The following is a 19082-nucleotide window of genomic DNA, read 5'->3' as shown; positions in this document are numbered from 1 at the left end:
ACAGAGCAAGACACACAATAATAAATCCCCACAGGAGGAAAAATACCAGCAATGATTATTATCAAGGACAGGGAAAGTCATCATAGAAGACCAAAATCAAACCACCTACGTGCTCTTGTGTCATTTATTTACATGTAAGCTTGAAACAGCATTTTGAGTAACATTCTTTGTGGATACCTATGAAGCCTCATGAAGGAAAAGTTATCTGAAATTCTAGACATAGTAGATTATTTATTACAAACATATACAAATCTGTATAATTCACTGTATCATTATACACAGAGGCGTCAGAATCTGTGAGGGACGAAAACATCTGATTATGTAAATATTTTATATCCTGACCTCTTTTAGGAAGCCTCAACTCAAAGCTCTTCAGATTTGTTTGCATTATGTATGCAGCTGTGTGCAGTTTTAATCTCACTCAGCCTGTTCTCCTCTCCTCTCGAGCTCTCTTTTCACCCACATTTCACATACAGGCAAACTGCACTGTTATATCTGCACACCCACACACGCATACTGCATTCAGCTCACAACTGCAGTGTCCTCAGGGACACCTACAAATGACATCACTAGTGGAGGGCTGTCCCACCATAGCATGAGAGCAGAGAAGCTTTTAGCTTTGCATCTGATCCAGATATGACAGAAGATAATGATGTCTTTGCTGAAATTTGCACCTTGAGACGCAGAGTGCATCTGACCTATATAGGCTGAACAAGTAGTGTGCATATTCACGAAAATCAGGAAGACAAATGTTGGAGAGATGACATACAAGAACAAACAGCCTGATAAGGCATTACATCATTAAATTTAGCTCTAGGGACAACTTAAAGTCATATTTTTGCTGGATTGATTCCTCATTTACTTGGAATGATGCACCTGAGTACCAAATAGATTAAGTGGATGGAATAAAACTCCTCCATTTTAATCCTCACTTATTGCCCCTCCTCTTCTGGCCATGCGGCACTGTCAGCAGGCTCCACAGTCTCCAGTGAAGGTCACTGAATGATCCCACAGTGTGGAACAGGAATGAGGACTGGTATGCTTTATAAATAGCCTGCCTGTGTGGCACACCTAAACCACAACCATCTATTTTTTCCTCTTTCAAACAACCTATGATCATATTTCTGATTAGGTAGGAAATCAGCTACTTTCAATACATTTTTGATATTTACCACAGCCCAACTTACTGATCTCAATTATTTAAAAAAGGCAGTGATGCCGGTGAGAGGACTGACAGAATTTAAGCATCTTTAATCCTTTTTACTATTTATAGATGCAGGCAGTTTTAAGCCAGGTAGAAAAGGCAGTTTGATGTGACACATGAACGGGGATGAATCAGCGATAGAGAGGAGAATACAGAAAGAATGAGTCAGACCACAGTGAGCATTTAGACATGCGTACACTTTGATATTGTCATGCAATCCCCCTGGGGCAAAGTTCAAGTTGTACTCTGCTCTGTCTGGTAGTCTTCTGAAAGAGGAGACAGCCGACTTAACTTAAAGAGAATTTCACACTTGCCAATCCAACATGGACTGAGTCACACTGTGTTCCAGTCTCCTGGGTAACAAGCTGCTTCTCTGTGGAGATAACACTCTTTAAACCTTTGACAGGGCATTTCTGCTGTTTGTGTGCTGAGCAAACGTATATGTTGTCTGTTTTCTGGCAGTACCTTAGCAATTGTGATAAACCCAGAAAGATCAGCTGTGCTTTAGGGCAAAGCTCATGAGGGTCCTAACAGATCAACAAATAAACAAACGGCCTTCAGAGGATTCTTTTTCATGTTTTACTCTCTGACTGATTCATGCAAGAGCCACTCAGCCACATTAAAATACAAGTTTACAGTATTAATGATCTTATTATGGGACACCTTGAAGAGAGATCTTCTTTACATTAATGTATTATGATCAAATTTACTGAGCATACTCATATCAAGTAAATCAGACAGACTGCTTTCTGTTAAACCAACAAATACAGACTTGTTTTTCTTCTTCTTTCTCTTTCGTTTTGGAAACTTTTGGGAGCAAAAGAAACTCTTATCTTTAAGGGTAAAAGAAACACACGTAGTACATTAACGTGAAGTCCCTGTGATGTCTTCCATTTGTGTCTGAAGCATGGTTTTGAAGGCTATCGTTGGCAGTTGCCATATTGGAAATGCTGACTCAGCCTAAGTTTGGTCGACCTAGCATGAGACAAAGAGGCGGAGTTGAGGCGGGACTTAAGCTTTCTTGCTAACAGCTACAGTATTTCTCACCCGTCAGTCAAGTCAGCGATGCCCTTATTTATGCAAAACTCGTAAGTTTGATATTTAAAAAAAATTACAATTTAAAATTCAGTGTGTGCCAATAGAGAAGTTTGATATTTTTGAATCAGGCTGTAAACATTTTTATTTTTTCTGTAAAGATCTTCTTTTTTTAAATGGGTGTGTATGTGGTTTCCGGTGTTTTTGCTGACAGCCTCAAGTGGACGCTCGATGAACTGCAGTTTTTAAGACTTTAAGGCTTGGTTTTTAGGCACAGTTAATGGTGTAGTTTTATTTTTGATGATGATGATAATGATGATAAAACTTGTCTGGGATTACATACCTTGAAACCCATGTAAAAGGGCAGGAAATGAAGCATCAATAGGAAGTATTTTATTTAAAAAGACTTTGATCTGGGGCTGCACGGTGGTGCAGTGGGTAGCGCTGTTGCCTCACAGCTAGAAGGTTCCTGGTTTGAATCCCCAGCCGGACGGGTGCCTTTCTGTGTGGAGTTTGCATGTTCTCCCCGTGCATGCGTGGGTTCTCTCCGGGTTCTCCGGCTTCCTCCCACAATCCAAAAACATGCTCAGGTTGATTGATCCCTCTAAATTGCCCCGTAGGTGTGAGTGTGTGCATGAATGGTTGTCTGTCTCTCTGTGTTTGCCCTGTGATAGGTTGGCGACCTGTCCAGGGTGTACCCTGCCTTCCGCCCGAAGCCAGCTGGGATAGGCTCCAGCCCCCCGTGACCCCTAACGGGATAAGCGGTCAAGATAATGGATGGATGGATGGACCTTGATCTGAACATTCTTACAAACTAATCAATATTAACATTCATGAGCTGCCTTTCCATTTATAAAACCTTCTGTTGATTTCATGAAATGGAATTGAAATAGTTGATATTTGGATACATAAAATTCACAACGTTCACTTGAACCATGTGGTTCTTATTTACAAGCTTTGATTGACCCAGACGACATGACAGTGTATGTGAGGAACCTGACAGATTGATGCTTCTGGCTCAGCGTTAAGACTTTTGCCTTAACAGACATCAAACACAGATCTAACGGAGGCTTAACTGTTTAAATGTTTGACAAATGGTGTGTGTGTGTGTTTGTCTGGATGTCAATGTGAGATAGTAAGACACGCAGTGAGAAAGCGAGTGTTATCTATAAGTAGAGAGAGTATGCGGTGTCAGCTGTAAGCCTTGTGTCTAAATAAAGGTTTACCTTCAACCTTAGAAAGTGACCACCTCGAGCTGCCACATTATCACCAGTGAGAGGAGCGGGCTTCATTTAAACTGTACTTAACAAATAGACATGACCAAGGAGATTGCATATTATAGTGCTTGTAACCTTGATAATTAGTCTTGTTTTTTTATCTGGTATGATAGGAATCTCCTCAAAAACTGAACATAGTGAGTCGACAAACAGTTTGAATCTGTTATAAGTTATTCTAATGGAAAGCTGATTGTGTCAATAAGAATCAGACACTGAACATCTGAGGCTTTCAGCAAAAACAAGGCCTCAAGATAACATCATTTGATGTTATATTTGGCTCTCTGCAGTGGGGCAAAGAGTTCCCTGAACCCTTATTTTGAAATCTAAAAGACCAGAGATCCAGGACTTCCAGGTGGTCAGAGTTCTATGACCCCAATTTAAATGAAGTCCCAGAGGCCTTGTTTGGGTAAGAGGCTCAAAGTTTTATCCCCCAAAGCTTTAGTGTTCAATAACCCAGGATTGGCTCACATAATTGATGGTCACTCTTGGGTGACTTCCAAATGTGGAAAGACAGCAGGGGTCAAATTTCATGTGCTGGGAGCATGCTTATCGGTATTACTACAGTGAAATCTGTGTTGCATTCTTAGTTAACAGTTTAATTTGGGTTTTGTGTTTCTCTTTATTTCTCATAAGCCTTTTTGTTCATTCTCCCTGAATATTTTATCTTTTAAAGTCCTTGGTGCTTAATGATTTTATCTTAATTCCTAATTTGCTAGATTGCCAATGTGCCATTAATTAGCTCCTTACTAGCTGCTATAATCTTACATAACCAGCTTAGTTAGCTCATTGCATTGCAGATGACTTGTGTGGACAAAGTGTAGCATTTTACATAAGCAATCATAATCGTGCATGATTCATCATCACGACTACCTGGACTGGATGATAAAGAGCAGCTTCCTTTCACATGCTGCAGAGTCACCTTCAGTGTGTGGCTGAGTGGAACAGACAAGCTGGCATGAGTATACACCTGCTAACCACACGTTCTCTGCATGAGCCACCTTTGAGCCAGCTGGAGCAAAAACAAGGTCATGGTCCTGGATTTAGGTTCAAAACGCAGTCGCTGAAATAAAAAAGATTTAGGTCAGGTATTCCTTCAAAAGAGAACTCAAGACCCCACAGGACTAAGTTTGATTGTTGCAACCCAGTTAATGATTCACAGAAATGTAGTCATCAACAACAAATTGTTTGACCATGGTGGGTCTTCATTGAAATAGTAAAGTGAACCTAACATATTGAATTATGAGTTAAATTCATCAAAAAATAACAACTTTGGAATATGTCTAACTTCACCATTGGGCTTTACTCTCCATGATTGGTCATCCTAACCTATTATATTCCTATTTTTTAGTCTATAGCATTTATAGATCACCTACATTTATTTCCTTTTTAAATGTGGCTATTTTTTCTAAGCCTGCTCTATAGACTTCAGACTTAAATAAGTGCAGGTCTAACTTTTGATCTGTTTCTCTTTGAACTGTGTTAAATAAGCAATAATTGAAGAGTTAGCTGTTGTGTCAAATAACCAGGTATTACTCATGGAGTGACCTTTACTAATACACTTTGATTGATAAACTATAATGATAATAATAATAATCATTATTATTATATAAAAAAGTATTATTATTATTATTATTATTACAATAATAATGATCACAATTATTATTGTTATGAAATTATTATTATTATAAATACTTATATTATTTGTATTGTTATAATTAAAATAACTATTATTATTATTGACATTATTACTATTATTATTTTAATTATCATTATTCTAACAACCTTTATTATTATTACTATCATTATTATTACCAGTAGTAGTCCTACTAGAAGTCGAAGTTGTAGTAGTTGTAGTAGTGGTATTAAAATAACTTAATTTAAAAGTCATATCATAAGGTGACTTATCTATTTTTTTCTTTTCTTCTTTGCAACAACCACTCAAAAGTATGAAGGTAACCTCCATGTATTTGATCTCTGAATGTTATGTATGTAATATATAAGAAACAACTCTCCAGATATGAAAGATTTCTTTATTTTTAAACAACTTCACATTAATATTAATATTAACATTCAACATTAGCATTACCATCACAGTATTGCATATAAAATGCTCTGATATGATCTGACACATAGAGATTATAGTCTAAACAGATTAAGAATTGAAAATTGATACCAAACTGACAGCATCATTGTCAAGAAAATAGTGGCATTAGTTAATCAATAAAATTCTAACAAATAAAATAAAATCAATAACGATAATAATAATGACCAGTAATGTGTTTTTTGAGAAATACATACTGTTTGCATTATTCCACATTAATAGAAAATTATGTTTCAAAGGCACATAGAACAACAACATAGAACAGCAACAATATTGCATGCAGTCCCAGGAGATAAGCGCAGCATCAAAGTTACAACTATATCACAGTTTAGTGGTGGACACATTAGAATACCTGATATAACACGAGTCAAACAGCATACAGAAATATTGCTTTGCTTTGATTATTGCTGTAATAAAAGTGAACTATGTGCAATTATTATCATAGATCATTGGGATTATTCAAGCAGCATACGTACGACATAAGAAACTCTATACAGTTCAACACTTGCATTGAGTCACACATTTTTAAGGAGGTGCAGCTTGCATAATCATTGCCACTGAAAAACTGAAGGCATATTATGTAATACTTCTCACTTTTGATTGCAAAACTTTGAGTCCAGTGAAACATCCATTTAATCAACTGCCAAAATAGGGCAATCCCATGAGATTACCGTTTTACCCCAGTAATCACTGCAGTGTAAATTGGCAGGTCAAATTCCACCGGGGAATCTAGGCTAAGTATGTCTTTATAAGTAGTCAAACTTACTTTAAAAGGCTCTTACAATGTGAACTAGGTGCAAGAGAGGTGCATGTTGAAAACTAAGACGAGCTTCAACAAAAGATGAAATGGCTGAATGTTCAGTCAGTAAAATGTTGGTGTAGATAATTGTGTAAAATTCCAGAAAAGCCCAAAACAACACAACCCAGTGTCTTCAGGACTGAAACAAAGATATGTAATCACTTTACTACTGCAGTGAGACCAAAAAAATTACTGTTCCTGTGGATTAACAAATCAGTGTTTATTAGGTTGTATTTATTTTGATACAGTAAAACTGACTATTACTTGTCATTTTAATGCACTGTATTCATATGTGGGTCTTGTGACAGGCTGTAAATACATACTAATCTAATCTGGTCCGGCATCCAGCAATTAAAGCTGACTGACCTCACCTGCCTCACAAAAATCCCCACCATTTGTGCACAAGCAAGTCATCTCCAGAGCCTGTATCAAGGAGGCGGTTCCCACACTCCTCCCAGCGACACACCTCCCCCTTCTCCAACAGCACAAACTTCCACTCCACATGGCTCTCCGCGGGCAGGCTGACCACGGTGGCCCAGTGCCCGTCCTTGGCCCTCTCAAGTGGGACGAATTCCCTCCAGTTCCCGAGCTCCTGCTGGTCTCCTGTGACAGCCACCGTCTGGTATGGCGACTGGGGGACATAATGGACCCGGAAGGTTACGTTTACATTCTGGGGCATAGGCTGGACTGCGAGAACCTTTTTGCTATTTTCATAGTTGTCGTCAACAAGGGAGGGAGAGCTGGTTTGTTTGACTTCAGTGGCAGGTACATCATCGGGTGAATCTATACAAGAGACATCTGTTACAGCAGCACACTGTTCACTGGGAGGCTGGTCGTTCTTTGTGATGTCTTGGTCAATGGATGTAGTTGAAATATTCATCCAAGGAAGGACTTGGTAGTTACTATCTGTGATCCATTCATTATTGTCCATAGTTGCTTCCATGATGCTAATCTCAGTCTTTTCAAGTTCTACAACTTCCTCCTCCTCTTCTGCTTTTGTTTCCACTTTCTTTCCAACGCCTACTTGTGCCTTCTTCTCTTTCTTCTCTTTCTTCTCTTCAACCTCGACAACAGCTCTCATGTCCGTCTCCTCTTTCAGCCCATCAGCGAGGCTCGTAATACTGTCAACAATCTGCGCCATGAACTGATCCATCTCTCTGTGGTAATGATCCTCAATCTGATGGCCAAACGTATCCTCATTGGCTGCAAAGGATTCATAACCAGTCCAATTTGTCTGCTCAATGTGGGGTGGCTGGGGCTGGCGTGTTGGGTAGGGGCCAAAAACCATACCGGCTGTGTTTCTATCATGATTGTAACACATATCATCAGTCAAGAGGTCGTTCTTGGATTCTATCTGGGCGGCAGACAAAAGATCACCCTCCACCATACTTTCAACAAGCACGTCAAATGCATTACCAGCACCTTGCAAATCAGGACTGACAGCCATGCTTGAAATGCCACTTTCTTTACCAACACCTGGAGATGACAGGTCACTGTAACCAAGATCACTTGGCTCAAAAGATGGCACGTAGATCGGACAAGTGCTAGAGCTTAAGTCTACAGACATGACAAGAGCAGAACTGCCTGTTACTTCAGAAAAGTCTTCGGTACTCATCGCTTGGTCGCTCAGCTGGTCTTGGCAGAAATACAACATGTCAGACTGGCACATTTCTTCAGATATTGTAGTGGATGTGAAGCCAGCCTTGTCAAACACAGGGGTATCAGTGGCAGAACTAATGCTTATCTCTTCAATAGTTTCAGTGTTTTTTATGTGATCACTTAGTTGATCTTGGAAGGAAGGTATCATAAGTGCAGTGAGGCTAGTATTGCAAGCAGGTGCATTAGAAGCAGAAGTCTCATTGAAATGTTCTGTATCAATCTTTTGATCTTGGTAGGAAAATGACACATCAGGAAATGAAACTTCTTCAGCCAATAAAGGTGCAGGAGGGCAAACATTGCAATCAGGTGCATCAGAAGCAGCAGGATCCACTAAATCGAAGTTTTCATTTCCCATTTGGTCACTTTTGTGGTCTTGGCAAGTTGATGGCATATGAGGAAAAGAGGACGTTGTGTTTTCAGCTGTATAAGCGACACCTTCCTGGCCAAGCATGTCATTATTCATCATTTGAACACTTTGCTTCTCTCTGTCCCAAGAGGACACATGAGAAGAAGATATTTCTTCAGGGGATGTGACATTTTCAGCATCACTTGTAGCTAAATTGGGAGCAGCCAACTTCCCTGTTGGGCAATTTTCCTTGTTTTCAGGCCGACTTTCAATATCATGTGATTGCATTAGAGGCCCAGGAGTAGCCAAATTGTCATCTTCATCTATGGAAGGGGTCATTTTATATTCTTCTGGTGGTTGTTGAATATCTGATGGAAAGTCAGAACAATCTGCAATGCCTGAGATTTGAGCTGTAGCATTAGCGGTGACGTCAATACAAGCGATGATGGCATCTATTGCCAGCTTTTCCTCCTTCACTTGATCGTCACTGTCAAAAAGAACATCCTCCTCTTGATTGTCGACAGCTGGCAGGTTGTCCATGTTGTCTTTATCTGTAACTTCACTATATTCGACCCCATCACTACTCTTAATGGGAGGAATCACCTCATCCATCACATGATCACTCTGGTCCTGCTTTGTACAAGGCAGATTTATTTCCTCTTCAAATGTTGACGGCTGAATCACAGCTTGTTGAGGAATAAGCTGATAATCTTCACACTCCTCCTCTGCCTCTTCGCACTCCGTTTTCTTTTGCTCTTTTGCAGAGCGGCAACTATTGCCAGTATCACTGAAAACAACACTCTCTGGATCCTGTGGTTCAAACTCCTCTTCTTTGACATTACAGATAATGGAGACAGGTGCATCTTCCATAAGAACAGGTTCTTCCAAAACACTGTTTGTCTCAACTATGGTAACATTATCTTGCAATCTGTCAGCATCAGTAGTTTCACCCATACGACTGGTTTCCTCCTCTTGTCCGGTTTTCTCCTCAGGAACAGCCTCATCTGTGATCACATCCTCTTCATCCTGGTACTCCTCCTTCATTACCTAAACAAATTAAAACAAGTTAAATATCTCTGGTGTAACTTTGCAGAAAGTTAAGAATGCAAACAAGACATCAGCTGTTCTAGCCTGTGCTACTTTGAAAACATAAAGAGAATGTTGTGTAACAAAAGAAGGCAATATACATGGGGGAAAAATATCCCCACTGGGTCGGTGCTCCAGATCCTTGAAGAAACTCTTCAGAGAAATCACAACGTGAACCTATTTTGTATTTAGGGAGAAATAATAGCCTCATTTCTTACTGCTAGAGCTACAGCTACAAACCTACATACGTTAACCTATCTTTGTAAAGGTAACAAACTCTATCCTCACACCTCTGTTGCTCAAATGTTAGTCCTTGTATCTTTGTGACAATATATGTTGAGGTTTTAACTAGGGCTGGGCATTTCAAGCAAAAATACAACTCTATCGTCACTGGGAACTTTGACGATTATTGGAGTAGTCATCCTTCCCCCCTTCTGCTAGGCGTCTCGCTCTCTTAGTTGTAGTCAACTACTGTTACACTAGTTTGACCCTGCAATGTTTGTACTTGACCTCACTGAGGTTTCTTTTTTTTTCACAGTTCTTCACAGAACATTTAATGACTGACAAACTATCTACAATTTTCTCTGGTTTCAAATCTTAAAGAGCTACACCTGTTTAACCGGTAACTAGCATTACGTTCTTCTCCTCTTGTAATTAATTGGCAGCTAGCAAACAGCCTTCAGAAGGCTACAGTCAGCATGTGCGTGTTGTACTGCATTACAGCCAGACCCTGGTAGAAATACTAAAATAATATATCTTGAAGTTGAGAAAACAGTTACATGAACTATTCAATTTTTTTTTTCTAAATTAAGGACTGTTCAAATATTCAAAAATCCTGACACAGCCCTAGTTTTAATGTGCCGGCTATTCCTGTGCCAAAAGCACTGCACTCTTCTTTCTAAGTGGTGTTTTTGGGCATTTTCGCCTTTTTTTTATGGATAGGAAAGCTGGAGACAGACAGGGAATGTGCAGAATAGAAAGTTAGGGAAGACATGCAGCAAATGGTAGAAGGCAGAAGTCGAACTTGCGACCGTTGCATCAAGAATGATAGCCTCTGTATGCGGGGCGCACTTTGACAGCTAGGCCAACGGTGCACCTACACTGACTTTCTGTTGGGTGTTGTAGTTTCCCTGGTGCAATTTCTTGTTATCTTTACATATCAGTTTCACAAAGGATTAAACAAACAAGATATAACATGTTTGTTTAAACTTTAGAAGTGTTGGTAAATGGACTTTGTTACCTTTTGACTCAGCCAGGCTAACTGTTCCCCCTTCTAACAGTCATGTTTCTGAAGCTGCATATTTGGCATACAGGAATATGTGTCATCCAAGGGCTACTTACCTTCTCCTCGTTACTGCTCTCATCAACAACTGGCTCCTTCAGACAGATATTAACATCATGGACCTCTTCTACAACATCCTCGATAACTTCATTTGTTGCAGTGTGATCGCAATCGACTCCATCCTTCACCACCTTTTCAGCCTCAGCGTAAGCGTTACTGTGCAGGCTATGACTGACCTCTTTAGCATACGTGTCTGTTACATTGTAAGAGTCCCCCACAGGTGACATTTCCACTGGGCCATCTGGAAAGGTGTGCTTGCTTTCCAGTACTGGGATATCATCGTGAGGAAAAAAATATGGTGAAGGTTTTTTCTCAGCAGGAGGATCAGCAGCAGTACAGCGACGCCTGACTTTGTGATCACTCTGAATCAGATCAACAGCCTTCTTCACACCTGGAAAGCCTTCATCACTCAGTTCTGTAACAAAAAACAAGAAAGAGGTCTTCATTTATTTATTTCAAGGGACAGTGCATGCTAATGAAAATTGCAGCGTAACATCCATGAAAATAAGCCAGAGTTAGACATAAGGCTAATTTTCATCCGTAGTCCCCGGCAGGTCAAAACAGAGTTCATAACAAACAATAAACATAAATAACAGATGGAAACAGTGCATGATAGCATGAAAATGAAAAAAACAATAGATCACAAGAGTATAAGTTATACAAAAGTGCAAGTAAGCACATTAAAGTGCTGTTCAGCATAATCAAGAGCTATGTCCGGAGTAGGGCCCAAAAAACATGGACGAACATATCAGTGTAATGTTAAACATTAAGAATTATTATTCATAGTTAGGGCTGGGCGATAATTTGATAACGATAATCATCGTGGTATAATTTTTCTTAAATGCTAGTTGCCAACCAATATTAAAGAAAAAATTTAATCTACCAACAAAAACTTCACTAAAATCAAATTTTACTCAATAGACCTGCTTCCTGTTAGCACCGTCAAAAATTAGGGATTCCTAAAGCTCATCAGAGAACTAAACTCCAGACACAGGCTAACAAACTATTTGCTTTCTTCAACGTTCACTCAGGGGAAAAAATCTGCCTTTACATTTGAACTAAATAATGATTTGATATTTATCGTGACGATTACGGATATCAACTGATATGAAAAATGTTATTGTGATAACAACTTTTTTTCAATATCGCCCAGCTCTAGTTATAGTAGTTTGTAAAATAGCCATTTTAAGTAAGATGTTTTTCTTTCTTTCTACTTTTGCATTTTTACACCTTTGAGAATAGCCAAAAATCTTCCAACCAAACCACAAGTAATCAACTTGTGTTTTTTCTCCATTGGAAGCCTATTTGGCCTGGCTGGGGTGTTATTTAATCTCATTACTCAATTTTACCTCACTGTGATTCAGGAATGTAATATGCTGTTCTCAGCAAAATGTAAATTCAGAGGATGACCCCAATAATTCAGATAAAAAGCCCCCTGCTGCGAAAGCTTTTCATGCAACTGAGTGATTATTACACTTAATGCATGTGTAAGAGACACTTTACTATTATAGTTGGATGCTTCAGCCTATTTTATGTACTGGTGGGAAATTTAATCTTTACTATCCCAGTATTCCAGCCACGTTATTACAGCCTATGAATATCTACTATAGTATCACTCAAACATAACTCAGCTGGGTATAAATACACTAAGAGATATCATCTGCAGTCTCACCTAAGATCTATGCTATATGTTACTGAAACTGCAGTTCTATGTTTAACTTGGATGCAGAGATCATTCTATCACCATCACTCATGTTATCACTATAGCTGTAAATTCACAAACTCGCAGGTAGCAGCAGCATAAAAACCTCAAAACGTCATTTGTGGATTGGATTGTGTGTTTACCTGTTGCCTCCACGTTGCTGTGGTCTTCCTCCAGGTTTGGTTGGATCCCTGATGCGTCTCTCTCCTCTCCGGGGGGGTGGCCGTCGCTGTCTGCGCCTGTAGCAGTGGCCTTTCTCCGTTTCCCCCTCACGGTCCGGTAGATGATGAAACCCGCCAGCACGGACACCATCGCGATGACAGCGACGGCCACGGCGGGACCGTGCCGCCCTATCATGCAGAAGAGCGACGCCAGATCCATGCGCCTCTCCACGGCCACTGCGTTGCTGTTTTTCAGCGACATCACTCTCTATCGTGGAAGGATCGCGCTCTTCTTTTTCTGTCTCTCTGTGCCTGTGTGAAAAAGGGCCTGATGATGTTACTGAAGCTGCTGCGTGTTGCTTTGGACTCCGCCGTGCTCTTCCCTCCACGTTTTCAAGTATTGTGACCTCTTGTTGCTGCAGAGCTGCAAAGGGGTGCAGGTGCGGGCTGCTTATTGGCTGCTGGAATCACGGGGACACTGCATTCATTCATAAAAAAGGAAAGGATCTTGTATTTGCAACCTAATTCACACAGACGTTCAGCATGCACTTCATTATGGTAATAAATGAGGTAATACAGTCAATTCAATTTAATTTAATTCAATTAACTTTATTGGCGTGAAAAAAGACATGTTGCCAAAGCACATACGATTCATACACATATATACATTACATATACATACATTACATATTATATACATTACATATTTTATACGCATTAATAAACAATGGTGTCACCCATACAGCATATCTCAATGTCCTCACTTGATGCAGTATGCTCATAAAACCTTCACTTAAAATCAGATATTATGGGATGGTGCGTCCCTCAGGCTGTGACAGGCAGACACATATTTAGCAGCCAGAGGAGCTGCTGACCTTTCCCCCAGGAGAACTGACAGTTTCTCTTCTGGGGTTAATGTTGACAAGTTTGCTACCATTTTAGTAATTTCCCTGTAGTGGGAATCTCTTAATAAAGAGAAATTACAGTCTCGGTGATTGGATTTCTTCCCAGAGTATGACACCTATCAGAAAGCCACGTTTGATCGGATTCATCCCATCAAACAGAACAATGTTCACATCACTCACATTTGTTTTGTTCCCGAAGAAGCAGAATACCTCATTCACTATTCTCAATGACTTGCAAATTAAAATATGAAGAGATTGGGATTTAAATGGAAAGTAAACTTAGCTAAAAGCACAACTTCAGCAAAGCTACAAAATATATTGTGCACACTGAAAAGCTCCAGATGATTCCCTAGTAGGTTTTTTACTCTTTTTACTATCCAAGCATAGACTGTATAAAATATCCAAGTATCCAAGTTTACATTCCTGAAATAAATCCCATGCTTTATTTAGGCTTCAATATTTAGAAATGTTAAATGTTTCTAGGTTGATAACATGCTTTGCTGGTGGCATCTCTTAAAAATGGAGGGCATCTTGGTTTTATGATTTGCACTGTTTGAAATCTTATTTTATTATATTGTATTATTTGATTTTTTCAGTTGGCTTATTTATTTTAACTTAGCTTATTTTATTGTATTGAATGCCCCTTTGTGTCCTTTTTCTACTACATATTGTGTTTATTTAATGTTTTTAATTTGTACCTAGGGTCTGAGAGAAATGTATTTTCAATCCTCTATATGTTCGGTACATATGCAGTATTAAAAAATAAAGGAGACTTTGACTTCTCAGAGCAGGATTTCTGAAGGTTGAGGAATATCATTTTTTCATCAACACCATAGGACTTAATGTTGCAACATTATTAGCTGTCCCTTGAAATAACCTTATTTTTTTTTCTTAAATAACACGTTGCAGTGTTTATCCTAACAATGTCATCTGACTGTGTTTGGATTTAATATGTGCAATCAAGATATGCATTCCCACAACTTGTAGACTTTATAATGGGTTGTTATGTTAAGAGTTAAATGTCGAAATATTTTTCATGTTATCATCAAAATGTCTCAACCATGTAGATATGTTAATCTGAAAACAATCAGATTAACTAAAATTTTATTTGAACTTATTATGACTCTGTTGCACTTCTTATTGCTCATTGGGGCATTAGGTTCCTTCAAAAATTGTTGAAAAATGTCTCCGTTTATCCATTTTTATTTAAGCTGAAGCTTCAGTCTCCATTGGAAATCAGTGATGAAAACAAAACATGACTTGAACACAGGGAAAGAAATAGCATTCCTGAGTAACAGCTCCACCCAGTGGAAAGCTGCAGTAATGACAGGAAAGTTCCTGAAAACGCTGGAGGAGAGGTATAAATAGAGCTCTGACTTTCTTGCCATCACTTTCAGTCCTGCTTTGATGAAGTCACGAATCTGAATAAAAATGTGACAACACTCTTTTCCTCTCCCCAGCCAACTTGAGGATCTAGCTTTCATTAATTAGGTCCCCATACCTTTAAGGAGACAAAGATTTGGAATTATATTGACATAGTAAGTTATTAACAGGTGAAAGTATCTATCTTCATTTCTAAATATAATCATTGGGTTACACTTAAAAATATCAATTTGTTTTATTTGGTTGATAAAAGAAAATATATGATTATTATTATTACAATTTTTAAATCTTGTCAGCTTTGTTGTCTTTAAATGCCATTATTAAATAAAACATTTTAGAACTTCAGCATGACTGATGATAAAGTGACATTTGAGCTTTCATATTTCGTACATTTACAATAAGTCATTTTCATGTGTTTGTCTGTATGTTGTTAATTCTGGAGTCAAATGCTGTTGACAAACTCTCAGATCTCAGAAACCTGAGCAGTGATGTCATCGCTCCTGAGTAACAGCTCCTCCCGGTGGAAAGCTGTGGAAACGACAGGAACGTTCCTGAAGATTCTGAAGCTCCTCCAGTCAGAAAATAAAAGCTGGGACAGTCCCACTGCTGAGACAGAAAGACACACAACAAGACATAAGAGATCCACCTCTCTAGCTCTGTTTCATCTGACAACAAGAGGACTCAACACTTAGTGAAGATGCTGTGCTCTCATGGACTCCAGTCTGCCCTCAGTCCAGTCATGGACTTTTACTGGCCTGTACGCAGTCTGTGGCCAGGGGTCAGCCCTCTGCTCTACCAGCAGGAACTGCGGCAGAGAAACCAACATCAGTTCCAGCACAGTCTGGAGCTGATGGACAAACTTCAACACAGCATCATGGAGGAGACAGAGCCCTTTCAGAGCTGTGTGGCTGTGAAACCTGTCTCCTACCAGGAGGAGAAAGAGGGAGAGCACTTTGGCCTGACTCTGGACACTCAGGGCTTCTCCCCAGAGGAGCTGTCTATCAGGCAGGTGGGCAGGAAGCTGAAAGTCAGCGGGAAGACAGAGAAGAAGAAAGAGGACGGGAAAGGCTGCTCCTCCTACACACTTCAGGAGTTCAGACAGGAGTTTGATCTGCCTGAAGGCCTGAACCAGGAGGCCGTCAGCTGCTACCTGGATCCAGATGGGAAGCTCCACATTAAGGCGACCAAAGCTTCGTGTGTAGAGGAGGCGGAGAGAGAGCTGACTATAGAGAGGAGCCTGGATGAGAAAACACAGCAGAGTGTGTGTTCATAGCAACAGCACAGAAACACACACCAGCACACCGGACAAAGCTGAGAACATGGACTCATTCTAATGATGCTCCAACAAAGAAGAGTTAGTGTCTTTTATTCAATGATGTTTGATTACCACATGTGCTTTCTTTTGTGTTATGAATAGACAAAAATATTAAAAGTTGTCATGACAAAGTATTAAAATGTGTTTCTTGAATATCTAATTATTATAATTTCAAGATATATACCATTTTAACTTCCTTATATTTCACGTCAGTTCACCGTGGTCTGCTGAAATTTCTGTTAGGTTCGACCCACCATTTCCCTATGTCCAACCTTCTTCCCACAAGCACAAGATCCATAGGCCAGTGTAAAAGGAACCCACACAGGACCCCTGAACCCCCACCCCAACCCTAACAATAACCCTAATCATAACCCTAAGTCAAACCCAAACCCGTATAATAACCCTAACCCTAACACAAACCTAATCATAACCCTAACCCCAAACCTAACCCTAATCATAACCCTAACCCGAATAATAACCCTAACCCTAACCCTAACCCTAACCCTAATCATAACCCTAACCCTAATACTAATCCTAACCCTAACCCTAACCCTAATCATAACCCTAACCCTAACCCTAATCATAACCCTAACCCTAACCCTAATCATAACCCTAACCCTAATACTAATCCTAACCCTAATCATAACCCTAATCATGACCCTAACCCTAATCATAACCCTAACCCTAACCCTAATCATCACCCTAACCCTAACCCTAATCATAACCCTAACCCTAATCATAACCCTAACCCTAACCTTAACCCTAACCCTAATCATAACCCTAACCCTAACCCTAATCATAACCCTAACCCTAATCATAACCCTAACCCTAATCATAACCCTAACTCTAACCTTAATCATGACCCTAACCCTAACCTTAATCATAACCCTAATCATGACCCTAACCCTAACCCTAATCATAACCCTAACCCTAATCATAACCCTAATCATAACCCTAACCCTAACCCTAACCCTAATCATAACCCTAACCCTAATCATAACCCTAACTCTAACCTTAATCATGACCCTAACCCTAACCTTAATCATAACCCTAATCATGACCCTAACCCTAACCCTAATCATAACCCTAACCTTAATCATAAACCTAACCCTAATCATAACCCTAACCCTAACCCTAATCATGACCCTAACCCTAATCATGACCCTAACCCTAATCATAACCCTAACTCTAACCTTAATCATAACCCTAACCCTAATCATAACCCTAACCCTAATCATAACCCTAACCCTAATCATAACCCTAACCCTAACCCTAATCATGACCCTAACCCTAATCATGACCCTAACCCTAATCATAACCCTAACCCTAACCCTAATCATACCCTAACCCTAACCCTAATCATAACCCTAACCCTAATACTAATCCTAACCCTAATCATAACCCTAACCCTAATCATAACCCTAACCCCAATACTAATCCTAACCCTAACCCTAACCCTAATCATAACCCTAATCATAACCCTAACCCTAATACTAATCCTAACCCTAATCATAACCCTAACCCTAACCCTAATCATACCCTAACCCTAACCCTAATCATAACCCTAACCCTAATACTAATCCTAACCCTAATCATAACCCTAACCCTAACCCTAATCATACCCTAACCCTAACCCTAATACTAATCTCAACCCTAATCATAACCCTAACCCTAATACTACTCCTAACCCTAATCATAACCCTAACCCTAATCATACCCTAACCCTAACCCTAATCATACCCTAACCCTAACCCTAATCATACCCTAACCCTAACCCTAATCATAACCCTAACCCTAATCATAACCCTAACCCTAACCCTAATCATACCCTAACCCTAACCCTAATCATAACCCTAACCCTAACCCTAATCATACCCTAACCCTAACCCTAATCATAACCCTAACCCTAACCCTAATCATACCCTAACCCTGACCCTAATCATAACCCTAACCCTAATCATAACCCTAACCCTAACCCTAATCATACCCTAACCCTAACCCTAATCATAACCCTAACCCTAACCCTAATCATACCCTAACCCTAACCCTAATCATAACCCTAACCCTAATCATAACCCTAACCCTAACCCTAATCATACCCTAACCCTAACCCTAATCTTAACCCTAACCCTAACCCTAATCATAACCCTAACCCTAACCCTAATAATAACCCTAACCCTAACCCTAATCATAACCCTAACCCTAATCATAACCCTAACCCTAACACTAATCATAACCCTAACCCTAATACTAATCCTAACCCTAATCATAACCCTAACACTAACCCTAACCCTCATAACCCCAACCCTAATCATAACCCTAACCCTAATCATAACCCTAATCATGACCCTAATCATGACCCTAACCCTAATCATAACCCTAACCCTAACCCTAATCATACCCTAACCCTAATCATACCCTAACCCTAATCATGACCCTAATCATGACCCTAACCCTAACCCTAATCATACCCTAACCCTAATCATGACCCTAACCCTAATCATGACCCTAACCCTAATCATGACCCTAACCCTAACCCTAATCATACCCTAACCCTAATCATGACCCTAATCATGACCCTAATCATAACCCTTACCCTAATCATAACCCTAATCCTTATCACAACCCTAACCCTAATAATAACCATAACCCTAATCATAACCCTAACTCTAACCTTAATCATGACCCTAACCCTAACCTTAATCATAACCCTAACCCTAATCATAACCCTAACCCTAATCATAACCCTAACTCTAACCTTAATCAT

General features: G+C 39.6%; 2 protein-coding genes across 3 annotated transcripts; one reads left to right on the top strand and one right to left on the bottom strand.

Annotated features, from left to right (window-relative positions):
• Positions 1–5532: 5532 nt before the first annotated feature.
• Positions 5533–13115, bottom strand: stbd1 (starch binding domain 1). Its single transcript, XM_034710458.1, has 3 exons — positions 12695–13115; positions 10849–11264; positions 5533–9468 (listed from the first exon to the last, which is right to left on the bottom strand). Exons 1-3 carry the CDS (start codon positions 12972–12974, stop codon positions 6793–6795), a joined length of 3372 nt encoding a protein of 1123 aa, XP_034566349.1. The 5' UTR covers positions 12975–13115; the 3' UTR covers positions 5533–6792.
• A 1855-nt stretch (positions 13116–14970) lies between these two features.
• On the top strand, positions 14971–16433 carry LOC117831661 (heat shock protein 30-like). 2 transcript variants are annotated; one of them, XM_034710455.1, is made up of 2 exons: positions 14971–15155; positions 15443–16433. In XM_034710455.1, the coding sequence occupies exon 2, from the start codon at positions 15698–15700 to the stop codon at positions 16271–16273; it is 576 nt and encodes a 191-aa protein (XP_034566346.1). In that variant the 5' UTR covers positions 14971–15155; positions 15443–15697; the 3' UTR covers positions 16274–16433. The 2 variants fall into 2 exon arrangements, with proteins under 2 accessions (XP_034566346.1, XP_034566347.1); XM_034710456.1 differs by having other exon boundaries at positions 14971–15170.
• The last annotated feature ends 2649 nt before the right edge of the window (positions 16434–19082 follow it).

The sequence above is a fragment of the Notolabrus celidotus genome, chromosome 19 (genome assembly GCF_009762535.1).
Source record: "Notolabrus celidotus isolate fNotCel1 chromosome 19, fNotCel1.pri, whole genome shotgun sequence".
Taxonomy (NCBI): domain Eukaryota; kingdom Metazoa; phylum Chordata; class Actinopteri; order Labriformes; family Labridae; genus Notolabrus; species Notolabrus celidotus.
Note: the sequence above shows the minus strand (reverse complement) of the source record. Positions and strands in the feature narration are given on the sequence as shown.